A 15,487-nucleotide genomic window follows, 5' to 3' on the forward strand; every position below is an offset into this window, starting at 1 on the left:
ACACGATATCACATGTATAGATTTTTCTGTTTTTTTTAACTTTAGTTTAATTGATGTTTAAGATTTAAATTTTTTAATATAAATGATATTTTGACTCCAGGTATGGAGCGTTGCTGGTCGTACCTGTCGGCCATGTGGTCAGCCCTGGGCATGGCGAAGGTGGAGGGAGCGGGCAGCACGCGCGAGGCCGTTGTGGTCGCGTGCGGCGCGCTCGACGCCCTCGCACGCGCATTGCACGCGGACGCCAGCGCACTCACGCAGATACTGCAGGTACCCACCGAATCGTGAATTAAAGGCCGGCAACGCACTTGCGAGCCTTCTGGCGGTATTACTTAACATCTGGTGAAATTCCTGCCCGTTTGCTATCTGTTATATAAAAAAATTATATATTTATATTTTGTAGTCCGTAATTAAAATTAAAATTAAAGGAGGAAAATGCCTAACAAGCTGAGCTGAGCATTGAAATAGCCTCAAGGCTTACAGCGAGATTCCATAAAAATAGTTTAATATTAAAAATGGTGTAGTTTGTATATTAGGTTATTTTCGTTCAACAGTTATTTTAGTAATATTTCCAATTAAAATCAAAAAAATTTCTATCATAGCAGGCTTTATGTAAAATTCAAGTTATAAGTCAAAACTCGCCTCTTTCCACAGACTAACTCTCAATCACTCAAAAAACGTCCGTTTTGACAGCTGACAGATAAGCTATCTAAACGAAATGTTATTATTTCTATAGATATGTCTTATAACAATGTTTCTGAAACATACAATTTGTAGTATTTTAATTTTTGACAATTTGCAGGCGTCCGATCGACAGCTAGAGTTGGGTCTGCTGCACGAGGCCATCCAATCCAGCAGTTCGTCGCTGCAGCAGCAACTCAAGGCCGTGAGGAGGCGGCTTCCGCCTGGAGTTAATCTCAGCAATTTGCCACTTGACCTGCAGGTGAACTATGCTGAAAAAACAGGATTAAAACATTATGAAAAAGAGATAAAAAACTTAACTTCAATCGAAATTTCATCAAAATCAGTTCAGTAGTTTTTGAGGATTAAGGATTTAATAAGTTTTTTTTAAATATTTTTGTAAACCAATTTAGGCTTAATTAATTAAATTTAATCAGATATTTAATTGTATTAAATACTTTGTTTGTTTGTTCCCTTTTATAAATCTTTTTGTTATATAATCTGTGGCTATATTCTCGGTGTATTTGTTTGCTATTATATATAATTTATGTTAGCTGTAGGAGTACAAAATAAATAAATAAACTTTCAGCTCCTAGACCGTCTACGTGGCGAAAGTGCCATTGCCCTGTGGCGTTGCGCACGGGCGGTCTCCTTAGCCGCGAGGGCGGCGTGCGCATGCGCAGCTACGGCCGGGGAGAGGGCGGACGGGGCGCCTCTGCCTCACCAGCAGTTGCAGGCCATCTGGACGGCCGCCACTGACAAGATTTACCAGCAGGTGATTATTTAATATTTCCAGAATGCTCCTTTCCCTCCTTCCGTATATTGCCTATAGAGAAATATATTTTAATACTTTTCAGGACGACCACGGCCCAGTGAAAACGATTAAGCACGGATTGTCTATAGTGTCGAGTGACGTCATCAAATTGGCCAACTTCACGCAGGACAAGGAGTATGACGTCATGTCCCTCACGAACGTCGCGCAGGACAAGGTGAGAGGGAGCATTGCTATTTAGAATTTATTTACACCTATTTTTGTACACGGAAGCGAGTAAGTCAGGAAGTAAGTAAGTTGATAAGTCAGTAGGTAAGTTGTTGAGTAAATTGCTAAATTAGTAAGTCAGTTGGTAAGTCGTTAAGTAAGTTGGTAACTGATTAAGTCAGTAGGTAAGTTGTTAAGTAAATTGCTAACTTAGTAAGTCAGTTGGTAAGTTGTTAAGTAAGTTGGTAACTGACTAAGTCAGTTGGTAAGTTAAGTAAGTTATTAATTAAGCTGATAAGTAAGTTAGTTGTTAATTAAGTTGGTAAATAAGTCGGTAATTTAGTAAGTCATATCCAGACATTTCGTGCTTAACGAAGCTTGACGTATCTTCATAAACAATACTTTTAGTTCAAAAGCTTCCGTTGGGGGCCGTCCATATATGACGTCATTCTAAATTGGGGGGGGGGGGGGGTTTGGTCTGCGGATGACGGTAAAATGATTGATGGGGGAGGGGGGTGTTTCGAAATTGACGTCATTCTTATTTATTTACTTAAAGTTTATTTTTCACGTACAAAAAGATTATTTCTAACTAAAATAACTCATAATAAAAGAAATCGGCGCCGTTTAAACAAAGTCGGCTTCCTTTGTTTTTATTTTTTTCTTTTATTTTGTCAAACTGGTAATGACGTCAATTTTGGAAGAAGGGGGGGGTCAGTAAGAAATGACGATAGGATGATTATAGGGGGGGGGTCTAAAATCGGGAAAAAATCGATGACGTAATTTATGGACGGCCCCTTGTCGTTTCCAGCCGACGCCGCCCATAGTACTGCGCGCGCAGCACGTGAAGAAGCAGCTGGAAGAGACGAAGACTCTCACCATCCGTCTCGAGAACAAGGAAGCGGATATAAAGGAGCTGAAGAAAATACTCAAGGCATGTAATTTTTGTTTTATTGTTGTCTATGCATAGAGGGTTTCCAAAGTGTCCAAAGAGCTCACGATAGGCGTGACCCGCTAACAAACGAACGTATTAAAAAAAAAGTCGCCTGGTCACGTGACCATCTTCTATACGTGGGACCTTAATTATTCCTTTGTTTTTTACATATATAACAGGTGGCGAACGGGCGGTGCGTTGCCGGCCTTTATTTTTTTTATTGTCCGTTTGTACGTGTCCATGAACGATGTTACTGTCACATTATTAAAACTTCTGCCACAGTGAGCTGCACTTGATATATGACAGTTGACAGTTGAGAGTTGACAATTGACATTACGTACACAGACGAAGCAAGAGGAGATATCGGAAATGCAGATCCGCCGCGACTTCGCGGAGAAGAAGCTGTCGACGGCCGCGAGGGACGCGGAGCTGAAGGCGCAAGAGCTGCAGAGGAAGCTGGAAGATGTCAGCAATCAGCTCAAGAGGTGAGGCGTAGTTACAGGTGTTTGGAAAATACTTCTTTATGGTAAAAGTCGGTAGTCAGTCGGGAGGGATGTCAATAATATATTGGATTCTGTCAAACCGGTGTCATAGTTCGCGTTTTTTTTTTAATTTCCGATTAGGTGCGACTCCTATATGTCAGAGTTTCATAATTTTTTGACATATTGTAGTCATCAAGTCCCGTATGCTAGAACGTCTCTCTAAATTAATCTTCTTTTATTATGTATAGCTGTCATATCATTTTTTTTATTTTCTTTCACATATTTGAGAATACTCAAACGGAGATTGTAATTTGAGATTAGAGGGTTTAGCGCCAAGTGTGACTGACGTATGTCAAACACAATTTCAGAAAAGAAAAGGAATTCGAAGACACAATGGACCACCTGCAACAAGACATCGACTCTTTGGAGAGTGAGCGAGGCGCGTTGCGGGACAAACTTAAGATGTACGCCAAACCTGGCGGACGGCACGGTCAGTATTTATTTGTTAGATCGGCCACCGGTGTCCAACTGTCAGGCACCCGTGTCTAATTGTCAGACACCCGTGTCCAATTGTCAGACATAAATGGCCGACTGGTTTGAGTAAAATAGTTCTGAAATTATTTTTAAATATCTATTTAAAAATAATCTATTTATAGATGAGCTTATATAATAATAGCAAATGGGTCTTTTACCATAATAGGCAGTTCATTGACAGGTGGTGAGAGTTAATTGAATCTCTAGACTGTTAATTAAAGATCTATATTCAATAAAGTCGCTAAAGTTCCATCAGACAAGTGAGTTAACGAAACTTTTAACGAGTTTCCTAAACGTTCCTAGGCAACATTTCATTTGATACATTTATACATTGGCCGAATAATTTCGCCGGATATTCGGCTATCCGGCTTAAGTTCGGTATTCGGCAAGTCTTAATAAATAATGTTAATTGTACTGCGCAGCGGTGGCGCCACCAGTGCCGAGTTTACGAGACTTCTCACGTAAGACTATGTTGTATGTTGTATCGTATGCATGCAAGTGTCAAGTTCAAACCGATATTTGAAATTTTAAATCGCTTATTAAGTCGAAATTTCATCAAAATCGGTTCAGTCGTTTTTGATATTTGACAAATATTGGAAGTCAGTTTTAATAATATCGGTTTAAATAAGGCACTTTGTTTCTAATTTTTTTAACCATTCATTATTAATTTAATTAATTTTCAATAAAAGCATGCGAAAATAATAATATTTACAACAAAAATAACATGTTGAAGTTTGCGGGTACTTCAACTGCGACAAGCAAGTACCCGCAAAATTACACTATATATTTTTATGCCATCGTTTTTCTATCGCGTTTTATAGGTGTACAGCGCCATCTGTTTGTTTAGTAAACAATCAAAATTAAATGATTATATATATTTTTCATCTCTCGATATTAATTCCATTTTGTAAAGGATACCATTCTGTCCTATTTTAACCTGTTGGAACGAAGTTCCTTATCGCGCGTTGTGAAAAGAGGCTAGACGGAAAAAATTCTTATGAAAAGTTGTCACGACCCTTTTTGCTATAGTTGTTGTAATTCACCGGTTCTCGACCGATCACCGAAGTTAAGCAACGTCCGGCGAGGTCAGTGCTTGGATGGATGACCGCCTGGGAACACCTCGTGATGTTGTCTTTTTTTTTCTTTCCCTAGGGATAAGAAATGAAAACAACAAAGTATTAAGTGTTTTTTCAAGACATAAATAAAATAGATAATATGTTTCCTACTTCAATTGCCACAAGGCAATTATTACTAAAGCCCGAAGTAAATTACTGATTATGTTTTAATAACATTATATTTGTTAATAATATAAAAAATATTATTACAATGCCTTCACTAATTAATCGAAAGGAACTTCGTTACTTATAAAATAATCATGAAAATTAACCAATTCACGTTTAAAAAAGGGAATGTGTTTTCATTTTTCTCATTTAAATAACGCAACTTATAATATAATAATTTCGATAAATTATGAAAAAAAACTTTACAAATCGCGTCTTTTTTAAATATATTTAGAAACGTCTGAAATTTTTTTTAAACCAAAGACAATTTATTTTTAGCGGTGGCAACACCAACGCCCATAAAGGATACACCACGTAAGCATAACGCTTTCGCATGGAATTTTGTTGCCATTTAATTCCATAATGGATATGGAGATTTTTCAATTATGTTTTGTTGTCTTGTGATAGTTTTGAATTGGAGATGGGTATATACGAGAAGAGCGATGTTGGCCTAGTGGCTTCAGCGTACGACTCTCATACCTGAGGTCGTAGGTTCGATCCCCGGCTGTGCACCAATGGACTCTTTATGTGCGCATTTAACATTTGCTCGAACGGTGAAGGAAAACATCGTGAGGAAGCCGACATGTCTTAGACCCAAAAAGTCGAACACAAAATACAATTTTTAATGTGACAAGCACTTAGAGGCAAACATGATATTATTATCTTAGCATAATTAATTTACAAATAAGTTTCACTTTTGACATGCGTACTTTGTACGCACGCAAAGATGTAAGGTTTTTGATGAATTTTGACTATGTGACCAATACGCGAACGCCAATAGATCCACCCTTTGAAGAAGTATTAAGAATCATTTAATTGAATGTTTATGTCTTAAATGAAGATTAATTTTACGATTAGCTTTTCTATACATTTCATAATAGATAATTTAAAAAATTTGTCTTCGACTGGAAGCGACATTGCCTTCCCCTTCTTCCTTTTTAAATTATTTTTTGTCTGTGTTGCAGTGGCGAAGGGTGAAATTTTGGCAAGGGGAAGCCGGTCCAAAAAATGTTGAACAGCACTCTATATGAATTAAAGCCATAATAACAAACAAAATCCACAGTATTTAACCAAATCTGCGATTAAATTACCTTACAGAATCAGTCACAGTTTAAATAACACAAATATTAAAATATAACAAACGAAATTATCACGCACCAGTGGTATAGGAACACATGTCACATACTAAAAATAATCTATTTTCAACCAAACGAAATGGAACGCGAAAATATGCCAAAATAAAAAGAATATGACTTGCGAAGGATTTCATTATAACGCTAATTCTTTTTAATTTTGTCGTGTTTTCTTTCTCCCGTGCCGTGGTTCAATAACAATAATTTATTTGTCTCTTTCTAATAGAGGAGAGGAGAGAACTGCAAGCCGGTCGCGATCAGCCTTATCTTTCTTTAAATTTTACGTACAGTTAGCGAGCATTAGAAAGAGATGGTTTGACACGCTCTGTCTCTTTTCGCCTCATAGTAAAACGTTGGCCGAGATAAGCTGTAATTCGTCGAGTTACCTTTAATGTAATTTAGGTACGAAAAATTGACGCGCTGATTAATTTACGACTATAAAATGAAATGTGATACTTAGGGTATTGCTAAGAATTACTATTGCTATTGTAAATCGCGCAGGCATTTAATTAATAATACTTTGTTAATGAAATAGAATGTAAATACTTTTGTATGAATATGGAACTGATTTTTGAAAGGTAACCCGGTGGGAATCGGCTTGTATGGACTCTTCGCCACTGCTGTGTTGTATTTATGAATTTGACAATACTTTCGTTCTAAAAATATTAATACCACATTTACACTCTGTCTGCTTCTGTTGCAGCCTTAAATGTTTCTATACGCTATTTTTTCATTCCGTATAATTCTGACATTTCTTAAGCGTTGCTATTATAAATTGTCCACTATTGGACAAATTTGACCCGTTTGAGGACAATAAAAAATAAAATGCTACGTATTTTTTTGTGTTTAACCTACAAAAAGATAAATCTAAATATTTACTTACTGAAGACCTGATAGAAAAAAACAAATATTTCAATAACACGAACGATATATCGAATTACCTATATATATAAAAAAATAATGTTATATTTAATTTTTTTTGCTGTCTGTGGGAAATAGGGACGTAATTACTCGCCGTTAAACCACTTTTAATGCACAAATACAATGTATGTATAAACTCAGATGTTCACTCGTATTGAAATTGAAAATGCGCCTGGCCAAAAAAAGGTTTATCAACTCTGACATGTCAAAAAAATGATAGCTGTCAGAATTCTACGGAATTAAATATCAGAGTATAGCTACAATAACGCAAATTATGATATAATTTTTTTTATCTGAATTACATTTATATTTATATCACCCCATTCATGATTCAAATCCCGCCATTTCTGTCTGCATTGTGCACTGTCTTCCATCTATGCACCTGCTGTTTATCTGGTCTACCTTTTAAATTGTCTTCCTCTGCATTTATTGAACTATGGCCACCAGTTTACTGTCTTGCTCCACTTTTCAGTACCTCTTGCCATGTACCCCGCCCATTTTAATTTTTTTTTGTGGCGGTACCTTACTTGTACTTAATGATTTGTTCTTTATTTTATCTTTGTATACACTCTTCAATAACTCACGCTGTCCAATTCATCGTCAGGTGTAAATGTGGTATCATCAGTGCTACATTTTGCGAGACTTAGGGGTTGCAACCCACATTTTTATCCAAATCTTCTTGCTTTGTGTTAACGTTTTAAATAATTCATGTGATTAACATAAAAGTAACTCAATTGATTTCCCCTGTGATTCAATATGCTATGCTCAATAAAATTGTGTATTTTAGAGGAATCACCAGTGAAGGTGTCTCCCGGGTTGGTGACTGGAGAGGTCAACGAGGCTCTACAGCATCAGCTCAAGGTCCTGAGTTGGTGAGTACCGAGATCTTTTAAATTTCCACTGTCATCTACAATTGTTAGGATAGGATAAATAAAATTAAAAAAAATGTGAGCTGTCACGGGACGCCTGGAAGATGTGAAACATCGACATTATTTTGTAAAAGTAATATGCAGAAAAGAACAGATTGTGATAGAAACTAAATATGTCATAATGATAAAATAAAATCAAATATTACGTTTTTTTTCCAGATAACGATGACTATTTGTTGAATAAACATTATTTTCATTAAATATTTTTAATGTGAAATTTAATGTTTAAAGAACTTTATTTCTCATTACAAAACAGAAATATTTTATTTACATGAGAAACTTAATATTAATATGTACATATTATATACGAGCGAGATACACGTCGCCATTAGCCGTAACAATTTTAGTCAGCTATGTTCATTCTAACATGCATCTTTAATGCCTTTTTGAATTTGTCAAACACTCCAATATTGAGAATTTGAGATGGTAATTGGTTAAATAATTGCACACCTTCATACCTAATAGATTTCTTCAAATAACTTGTACGCGGCTTCGGCAAGATAAGCAAACTCGCTCGACGAGTATTGCGTGTCGTTGTGTATTTGATTTTTTTAAACGACAAGCAACTATGGATAGAGTTATTTAAAAATTTTTTTATCAAGATACAGGTGCTATATACATACAGTTGTTTAATTGTCATAATTTTTTATGACTATGTCATAAAATTTACTACTGCATTTAGACTGTATATCATATAGCGTGGCGACGCGTCGCCACGGCATGCGTCGCCACGCCAGAAATCGGTTTTACGTGCGGCTATAGATGTTTCACATCAAAACATCTATAACCTGTGTTTTATTTCCAGGCGCGTAGAACGCGAACGTGCGGCTCGCATAGCGGCGTGCGCGCGCGCAGAGCGTGCGAGCGTACGCAGTCTTCGTCCACTGGAGAACCCTGGGGCTCCGGCCGCAGCCGCCCGGAGGCACGCCGCCGCCCAGGTTGAAGCAGAACTATCCGCATTGCAAACGGTATGGATAAGAAGAGATCTTCTCTTACTGATAGGATCTAATTCTATGTGAATTATCACTCTTTGTATGGATTATAGGAATGGACGTTGTTCGTGGCACGATCCGGTCTCGTGAAGTTCCCAGAGGAACCAGGGAAGTATGCGCGTGCGCTCCAACAACATAAGGAGAAACAGAGAGAGATGAGGAGACAGCTGGAGGTAAATGAAAACTTTAAGGGTCTGCTCAGCTTGATGATTGCTCCGTCATCACCAAATGGCGATTTATATGGTTTACAGAGCTCTCACTATAGTTTCATTTATAGTTAGAATTTTCTTTTTAGGTCTTGGCCTCAGCGAATCTTAATACAAAAAACACACAATGGATGAATTAAAAATGGATCCAGTATTTGGAGTTTTCTTAGAAGAATCACACCTTATATTAATAATCAAAATTAACTTATACGTTTCAGGAACGACTGCGTACGCTACAGCAGGAGGCGCGTACGTTGCTGTCCGTACACCGGCCGTGGCGTTGCGTGGAAGCTGACCTTACGGACTTCCCGGCGCCGGATCTTACTGCTGTAAGTCAAGGGTAATCTGTATGATGGAAGGGCTTGATTAGTGTTGCCAACTACAAAAAAATCCCCTTCACATACCCCTAAATATCGATTAAACCCCTTAAGATTTTGTGGTACTCTCGGTTTGATTGGTGATTTTAAAACATGTACCACTTGCCAGCCAGTGTAATCAATGCTTTTTGTATAGTTAGGTAGTGTATGTGTCGCAGTAAAGTAGTTAAATCTGAGAGTTAATTGAATCTCTAGACAGTTAATCAAAGATTGTTACTCATTCAAGTCGCTAAAGTTCCGTCAGACAAGTGAGTGAACGAAATGTTTAACGAGTTTCCTAAACGTTTCTAGGCAACAAGGCTAACTAACCTAACCATTTACTGTAAAACAAAACACGGAATTTCCGAGCTCTCAGGCCTTCACGATCACACCGATATTACAATACAAACAAAATACCAGAAACAAAAAAACCACATCCACAACAAACCAACGTTAGACAAAGAAAAGAAAGACAAAAGAAAGACACTAAAACTTATCAGCTGTTGTCGTGACCGCCATCTTGTTTTAAATTATTAATCAACACGCTGGCTTTGGGTCAGACAGATAGTTAAAGATTTGCCACTCTGCTTAATTTCAATCAAAATGCTAAGGACTTGATTGAATATGGATATTTAATTAACTGTCTAGATATTCAATTAACTCTGTGATTTTATTACATTTCTGCGACACATAAACTTAGCAGTTACATTCACCGCGTGTTAATATTAGAATTTATATGTGTGGTGCCATCTATTAGTGAATTTTAACACTGTCTTACTCATCAATTAATGGTTCCGTGGTTTTAAATATTCCTAATATTTTACTATACTTATATACTTAATTTACTATACTTTAATACTTCCTATTAATTTTATTTGACAAAAAATAATTATTATAAAACGAAGCGAATTATTAATGTCAAACTCCAATGTGTTTTTAATTTTCCAGGCTTTGACAGCGAAGGCAGTGGACATAGGAACAATCAAGTACCCGGCGCCCGCTGGTGTCACAGATGACACGATTTACGTCACGCCCACACAACTTGCTAGGTATTGCTATACTAATATGTATAGGAAAATTTATTTGTATGTGTAACGAATAAAATTAAAAACCTACTACATTAAGGTGGAATATTTGATGTCGCTCATATATATATATATATTACTAGCGCCACCGAAACGCATACAAAAAATCATTTAAATAAGTCCAATCGTTTAAGAGTTCAGTGTAAACTGTCAGAAATTGACAGCTTGATATTTGAGAAGTGACAGTTGGCAGTTATTGATATGTCAGTTTAACTGCACCGCTTGGTCTAAAGTATCTGTCTCTTTTTGTCACAGCGTAAAAACTATGATAGAAAGAGACGAAAGAGTACGTTTTCAAAGAGTGCAGTAATGTAATGATATCAATTTGATCACTGTTTAGTGCATAGACAAAAAAATCGAGGTGTCGTAAATATATATTACTATCAGACTCGGCCAAGCGTTGCTGTGGCTAAGATTTTTATTATCTTAATATATATAAATCTCGTATCACAATGTTTGTCCTCAATGGACTCCTAAACCACTTAACCGATTAAAATAAAATTCGCACACCATATGCAGTTCGATCCAACTTGAGAGATAGGATAGTTTAAATCTCAAATTATAGTCGCAATTTTATTTTATTGCAAATTATTTGTTTAATATTTGATACAATTCTAACAGATGGCGCTGAGTTAAAAGTACCAACGTTTCACATTAGTTCTCCTACGGTTTCCCTTGATTAATTTACTTCTATATAATATAACAAAAACCTTAGCCACAGCAACGCTTGGCCGAGTCTGCTAGTATTACATAGTAATAAACTATTCAAGGGAAACGGTAGGAGAACTTATGTGAAACGTTGGTACTTTTAACACAGCGCCATCTGTTAGAATTGTATCAAATAATAAACAAATAATTTGCAATAAAATAAAATTGCGACTATAATTAAAGATCTAAGCTATCCTATCTTTTAAGTTGGACCAGACTGCTCATGGTGTGCGAATTTAATTTAAAATCGGTTAAGTAGTTTAGGAGTCCATCGCGGACAAACATCGTGACAGGAGATTTACATAGAAGATATGACGGTAGTTATTAATATTAATTTATCGATATTTTCAGAATACGGGAATTGGTTGAAGAGCTGAAGTCGGATGATGTACAACTGGATTTGAAACCACTGGATGTTACAGTTTGCGCAGCCTAACAGTTAAACAAAATTATAACTAGGATCTTCAATAATTTTAACTAAATTCAAAGTATATCCCAGGCATTTAACTTGTTGATTCTATAGGAAATTAACTTTTTTTTTTAATTCCCTTAAGATCAAAAATTTTTTTTTCTACTATTTATGGCCTTCATTATTTACAATGTGTCTTTGTATGACCATAAACAAATGAAAGATGTTTTATTCCAAGTCTTTCGATATTCTACGCTTAATTGCGTTCCATATTTAAATGGGGCTTAGACAAGTGTTGAATGAAGCGTGACAATATGAAATCACGTGACCGATTGATGTACTTATTGTGTCTTTGCTCCAAATTCAAATTTGGAACGCACGTCTTAGACATAATCACAATCGAATATGGAACGCTTTCACATGACATAGATTATAATTTAAAAAAAATTGTCATTAAGGATATGTTCAAAAGTTTTAATAGTTGTCTTTGAGGAGCTCGGTCTGTCAAAAAGTTTCTGGTACTTTTTGACAATATATGTATCAATATAATTTAAGCGGAATATAAAACTTTGTATTATATAAAAATGTTGTGTTATATTATTAAATTTATATTTAACTTTAATAGCTATTTATCGTTTATATGTGAATTGTCGAAAAAACTCTGCAATTATTTAGCTTTTCAATCTATCTTTACTTAACTGATAATTACTTAATCGACGACTCAGTACAGTTAATATTAGTATGTAAAAAGTAAGATCTCGCTCGCAAATTTAGTTAATCTAGACATTGTGAAGCGTTATCCTTACATTGTAATTAATAAAACTTATTTATTAAAAGTTTGTTTTATTTATTCCGTCATCGGCTAAAACAATGTGCAATTCACACGAGGCAGAAGTGAAACCTTCAAAAACCTTCAAAAGTTTTTATATCTAATCATATATACATATTAAACTTTTTCACTATCTAAATATATTAAACGTTTCTAGTTCTAAAAGGGAGTGTCTACGTCTGGTTATACCCTCAGGGCGTAACTCCAACGACTTAGGAAATCGTCATGCTTATAAGTGATCAAAATGGCTCGTTCAATATTATATTTATTTATTAAAATATCGTTGCAAGTATATAGAAATGTAGTACAATTAAAATAATGCAATAAAAATGGGGGGGGGGGGGGGGGGTAACTGGCGGTCCTATCGCTTTCGAGGGATATCCAGGACACCGCAGTGAGTAAAATCCTGCCCCCTCCCTTCAGCCGTCCGTCCAGTCGGTCCCAGCATTGCAGTGGACGCACGGCTGGCCAGTTACCTTTAAACTCTGCGCTCAATAACTCAGTGTCTGAAGGCACTTCTTAAAGCATCGGATAGAGGACGTTCAGTTCAGTTTTCGTCATTGGGAAGGGAAGGCCAAAACAACCCTGTGGCAACAAAGTTCTCATGTTATTTTTACACATATATTTCCTTTCAAAAATAAATTTTCATAATTGTTAAATTTACCAACGTGTCAATTAGAAGAAAACTCGACCCGCCCGGGCTTCGCACGGGTGCAATGCTGATGAAAAGCACGTTTTTATAAAGTATCGTTATTTTTCTCGCTAGAGACCTCCGATAATAACGCTTCCGATCGCTGCTATATTCAAAGTGCTATAGGGAGAAACGTCGCCTCTGACGCGGAATTTACATATTTAAATAATATTTTACCCCACCGCCCCAAACGCTACGTCCCGCAATTTTTATATCTGTATTATCTTCGAAAATATTAATTTAAATCATATGCTATAAAGAGTCATACAGATCTAGATATTAAATTAATAATGAATTTAAAGTAGTTCATTGGATAAGGATTATTGTTATTGGTAAAAATCGTTTCGAAAATTAGCCATTATTTGATGTCAAAAGTAAATGATAAAAAATTATTGTGCGATATCCATAAGAGACATATTATACCATAGTGGAGTTTTCTGTAGACCTCTTTAATGTGTATGTACATTATTTTGATAAACCTCGTAGGGTTCAGCCTGTGTCATTTATTTATTTTTACTTTATTACCTTATTCAAAAACATACACATAACAAAAATATAAAAAAACAGGTTTCCAATGTAAGCGGGGAAAAAATGTATTTACATTAAAACGCTCAAAAATAACAGTATTTCTTCTCTATTTTATGGATGTTATTATACATATATAGTGAATAATATATATGTATAATAACATCCATAATAATAAACTATCATGGACTTTTCTGTAGACCTTTTCAATGTGTACAATAGTTAGTACATTATTTTGATAAAACTCGTAGGGTTCAGCCTGCGTTTGCAATGTAAGCGGAAAAAATGTAATTATTTACGACATCACATTAGAAACCTCAAAAATAACAGTACTTCTCCACTATTTAATGGATGTTATTATACATATAAACCTTCCTCTTGAATCACTATATCTATTAAAAAAAACCGCATAAAAATCCGTTGCGTAGTTTCAAAGATTTAAGCATACAAAGGGACATAGGGACAGAGAAAGCGACTGTTTTATACTTTGTAGTGAAGATGCAGCCAATGTGCCGGCACCGATAAGTATGCTTTATATATATTATAAAATAATAATTTTCATATTTTTTCTATAATTAATGTTTATGAAGTAAAACTTCTTTAAGCGCATGAGGGTAGTTTTTTTACGGGGCGTCACGAAGATGTCGAAATACACGCTATTGGTTGATTTATTCGTTTAGTACTTATTTTTAATACTACTTAGTTACATATTAGAATTTTAGGTGGATCTGCTGTCGCATAACATCTTCTGCAGTAAACGTAGATTTTTCATTTATTTATATTGACATTAGCACGTATACAGTGTGTAAACAGTGTGAATTTAGATGTGTGTAAAATGAAACACGGAGTGAAAAAAAATCATATAAAGCCGCAATATAGGTCTAGGCACTGAATATGATTTTGTCCCATTCATGAGTTTAATTATGTTTCATTATTACTGTGTTTATGACGAAACGTCTGCAAAGATGCACGAGCCGAATTAATAAACAAAATTTTGTTCATTCAATTTAAGCATAGTTCATCGAAGTTTGACATCAAACGAGTAAAATTATTTCATAAAGCCGGCCTTTGATCTTGTTATTAAAAAATACTCGATACATTTGGCGGGAACAAAGCGGGCCAGGGATACCAATTCATATTTTTTCGTATTTTTCAAAGATTATGGCACAGATATTTTATATATTAGAAACTTAAATTACTAAATAAGTTATGTGGTTTTTTTTAATTTTACATATTTTACCTTTACTTTTGGATGCCTGTTGTAGCCTTTAATTACAAATTTAAAACAGTTTTTTAAAATATATGATTGGTTACGACGAAGATGAAGTTTAAGGATATATTGTAGCAAAATGTGACCTTTATATCTTCCAATCAATGTTTGGATAATAAAACTCAGCAACTCATTTATACTATATGCATTAAAATATAAAATAACTATTCTTATTTTTTGAAAAAAATAAAAAAATTAGGCTTCATATATCAAACTGTCAAATTTCCCTCAAAAGTTCCTTTAAAACATCGCACATAACTTACCACATACTTTTAAAATACATTTATTTTAACCAATTTTAAGAGACCGAAAAAATTTAAATTTTAGTTTGCCAGTATGATTTATTTTATTAGATGGAATTTTTAGGCAATTTGTTTGGGCTTAGCTTAATGACACAAAAGTCAACGTTCAATGTATATAAAGTTATAATTTCGATATTCTAATTTGGCTTCCGAGCACGCGTGCTTAACTTGGTAAATGTATGTATATCCATAAATATTACGGAAACTAAAACTTATATTGTGATCAACTAAGTAAACAATCCAA

The 15,487-nt window shown here is 35.2% G+C and overlaps 1 protein-coding gene across 8 annotated transcripts in view; it reads left to right on the forward strand.

Annotated features, from left to right (window-relative positions):
* Window positions 1-12,462, forward strand: part of LOC110995426 (dynactin subunit 1) — a 32,045-nt gene extending 19,583 nt beyond the window's left edge. For 6 of the 8 annotated variants that reach the window (XM_045633578.1, XM_045633579.1, XM_045633580.1 and 3 more), the window contains 15 exons: window positions 101-270; window positions 803-943; window positions 1,271-1,456; window positions 1,539-1,670; window positions 2,469-2,591; window positions 2,937-3,076; window positions 3,442-3,563; window positions 4,030-4,068; window positions 5,167-5,202; window positions 7,729-7,813; window positions 8,676-8,838; window positions 8,916-9,035; window positions 9,287-9,397; window positions 10,373-10,473; window positions 11,569-12,462. In XM_045633578.1, coding sequence (XP_045489534.1) covers window positions 101-270; window positions 803-943; window positions 1,271-1,456; window positions 1,539-1,670; window positions 2,469-2,591; window positions 2,937-3,076; window positions 3,442-3,563; window positions 4,030-4,068; window positions 5,167-5,202; window positions 7,729-7,813; window positions 8,676-8,838; window positions 8,916-9,035; window positions 9,287-9,397; window positions 10,373-10,473; window positions 11,569-11,653 — 1,754 coding nt within the window. In that variant the 3' untranslated portion in view covers window positions 11,654-12,462. The remainder of the gene's footprint in view (window positions 1-100; window positions 271-802; window positions 944-1,270; window positions 1,457-1,538; window positions 1,671-2,468; window positions 2,592-2,936; window positions 3,077-3,441; window positions 3,564-4,029; window positions 4,069-5,166; window positions 5,203-7,728; window positions 7,814-8,675; window positions 8,839-8,915; window positions 9,036-9,286; window positions 9,398-10,372; window positions 10,474-11,568) is intronic. The other 2 variants (XM_045633581.1, XM_045633584.1) reach the window with 2 other exon arrangements.
* The last annotated feature ends 3,025 nt before the right edge of the window (window positions 12,463-15,487 follow it).

This window comes from Pieris rapae, chromosome 24, assembly GCF_905147795.1.
Source record: "Pieris rapae chromosome 24, ilPieRapa1.1, whole genome shotgun sequence".
In the NCBI taxonomy this organism is placed as follows: domain Eukaryota; kingdom Metazoa; phylum Arthropoda; class Insecta; order Lepidoptera; family Pieridae; genus Pieris; species Pieris rapae.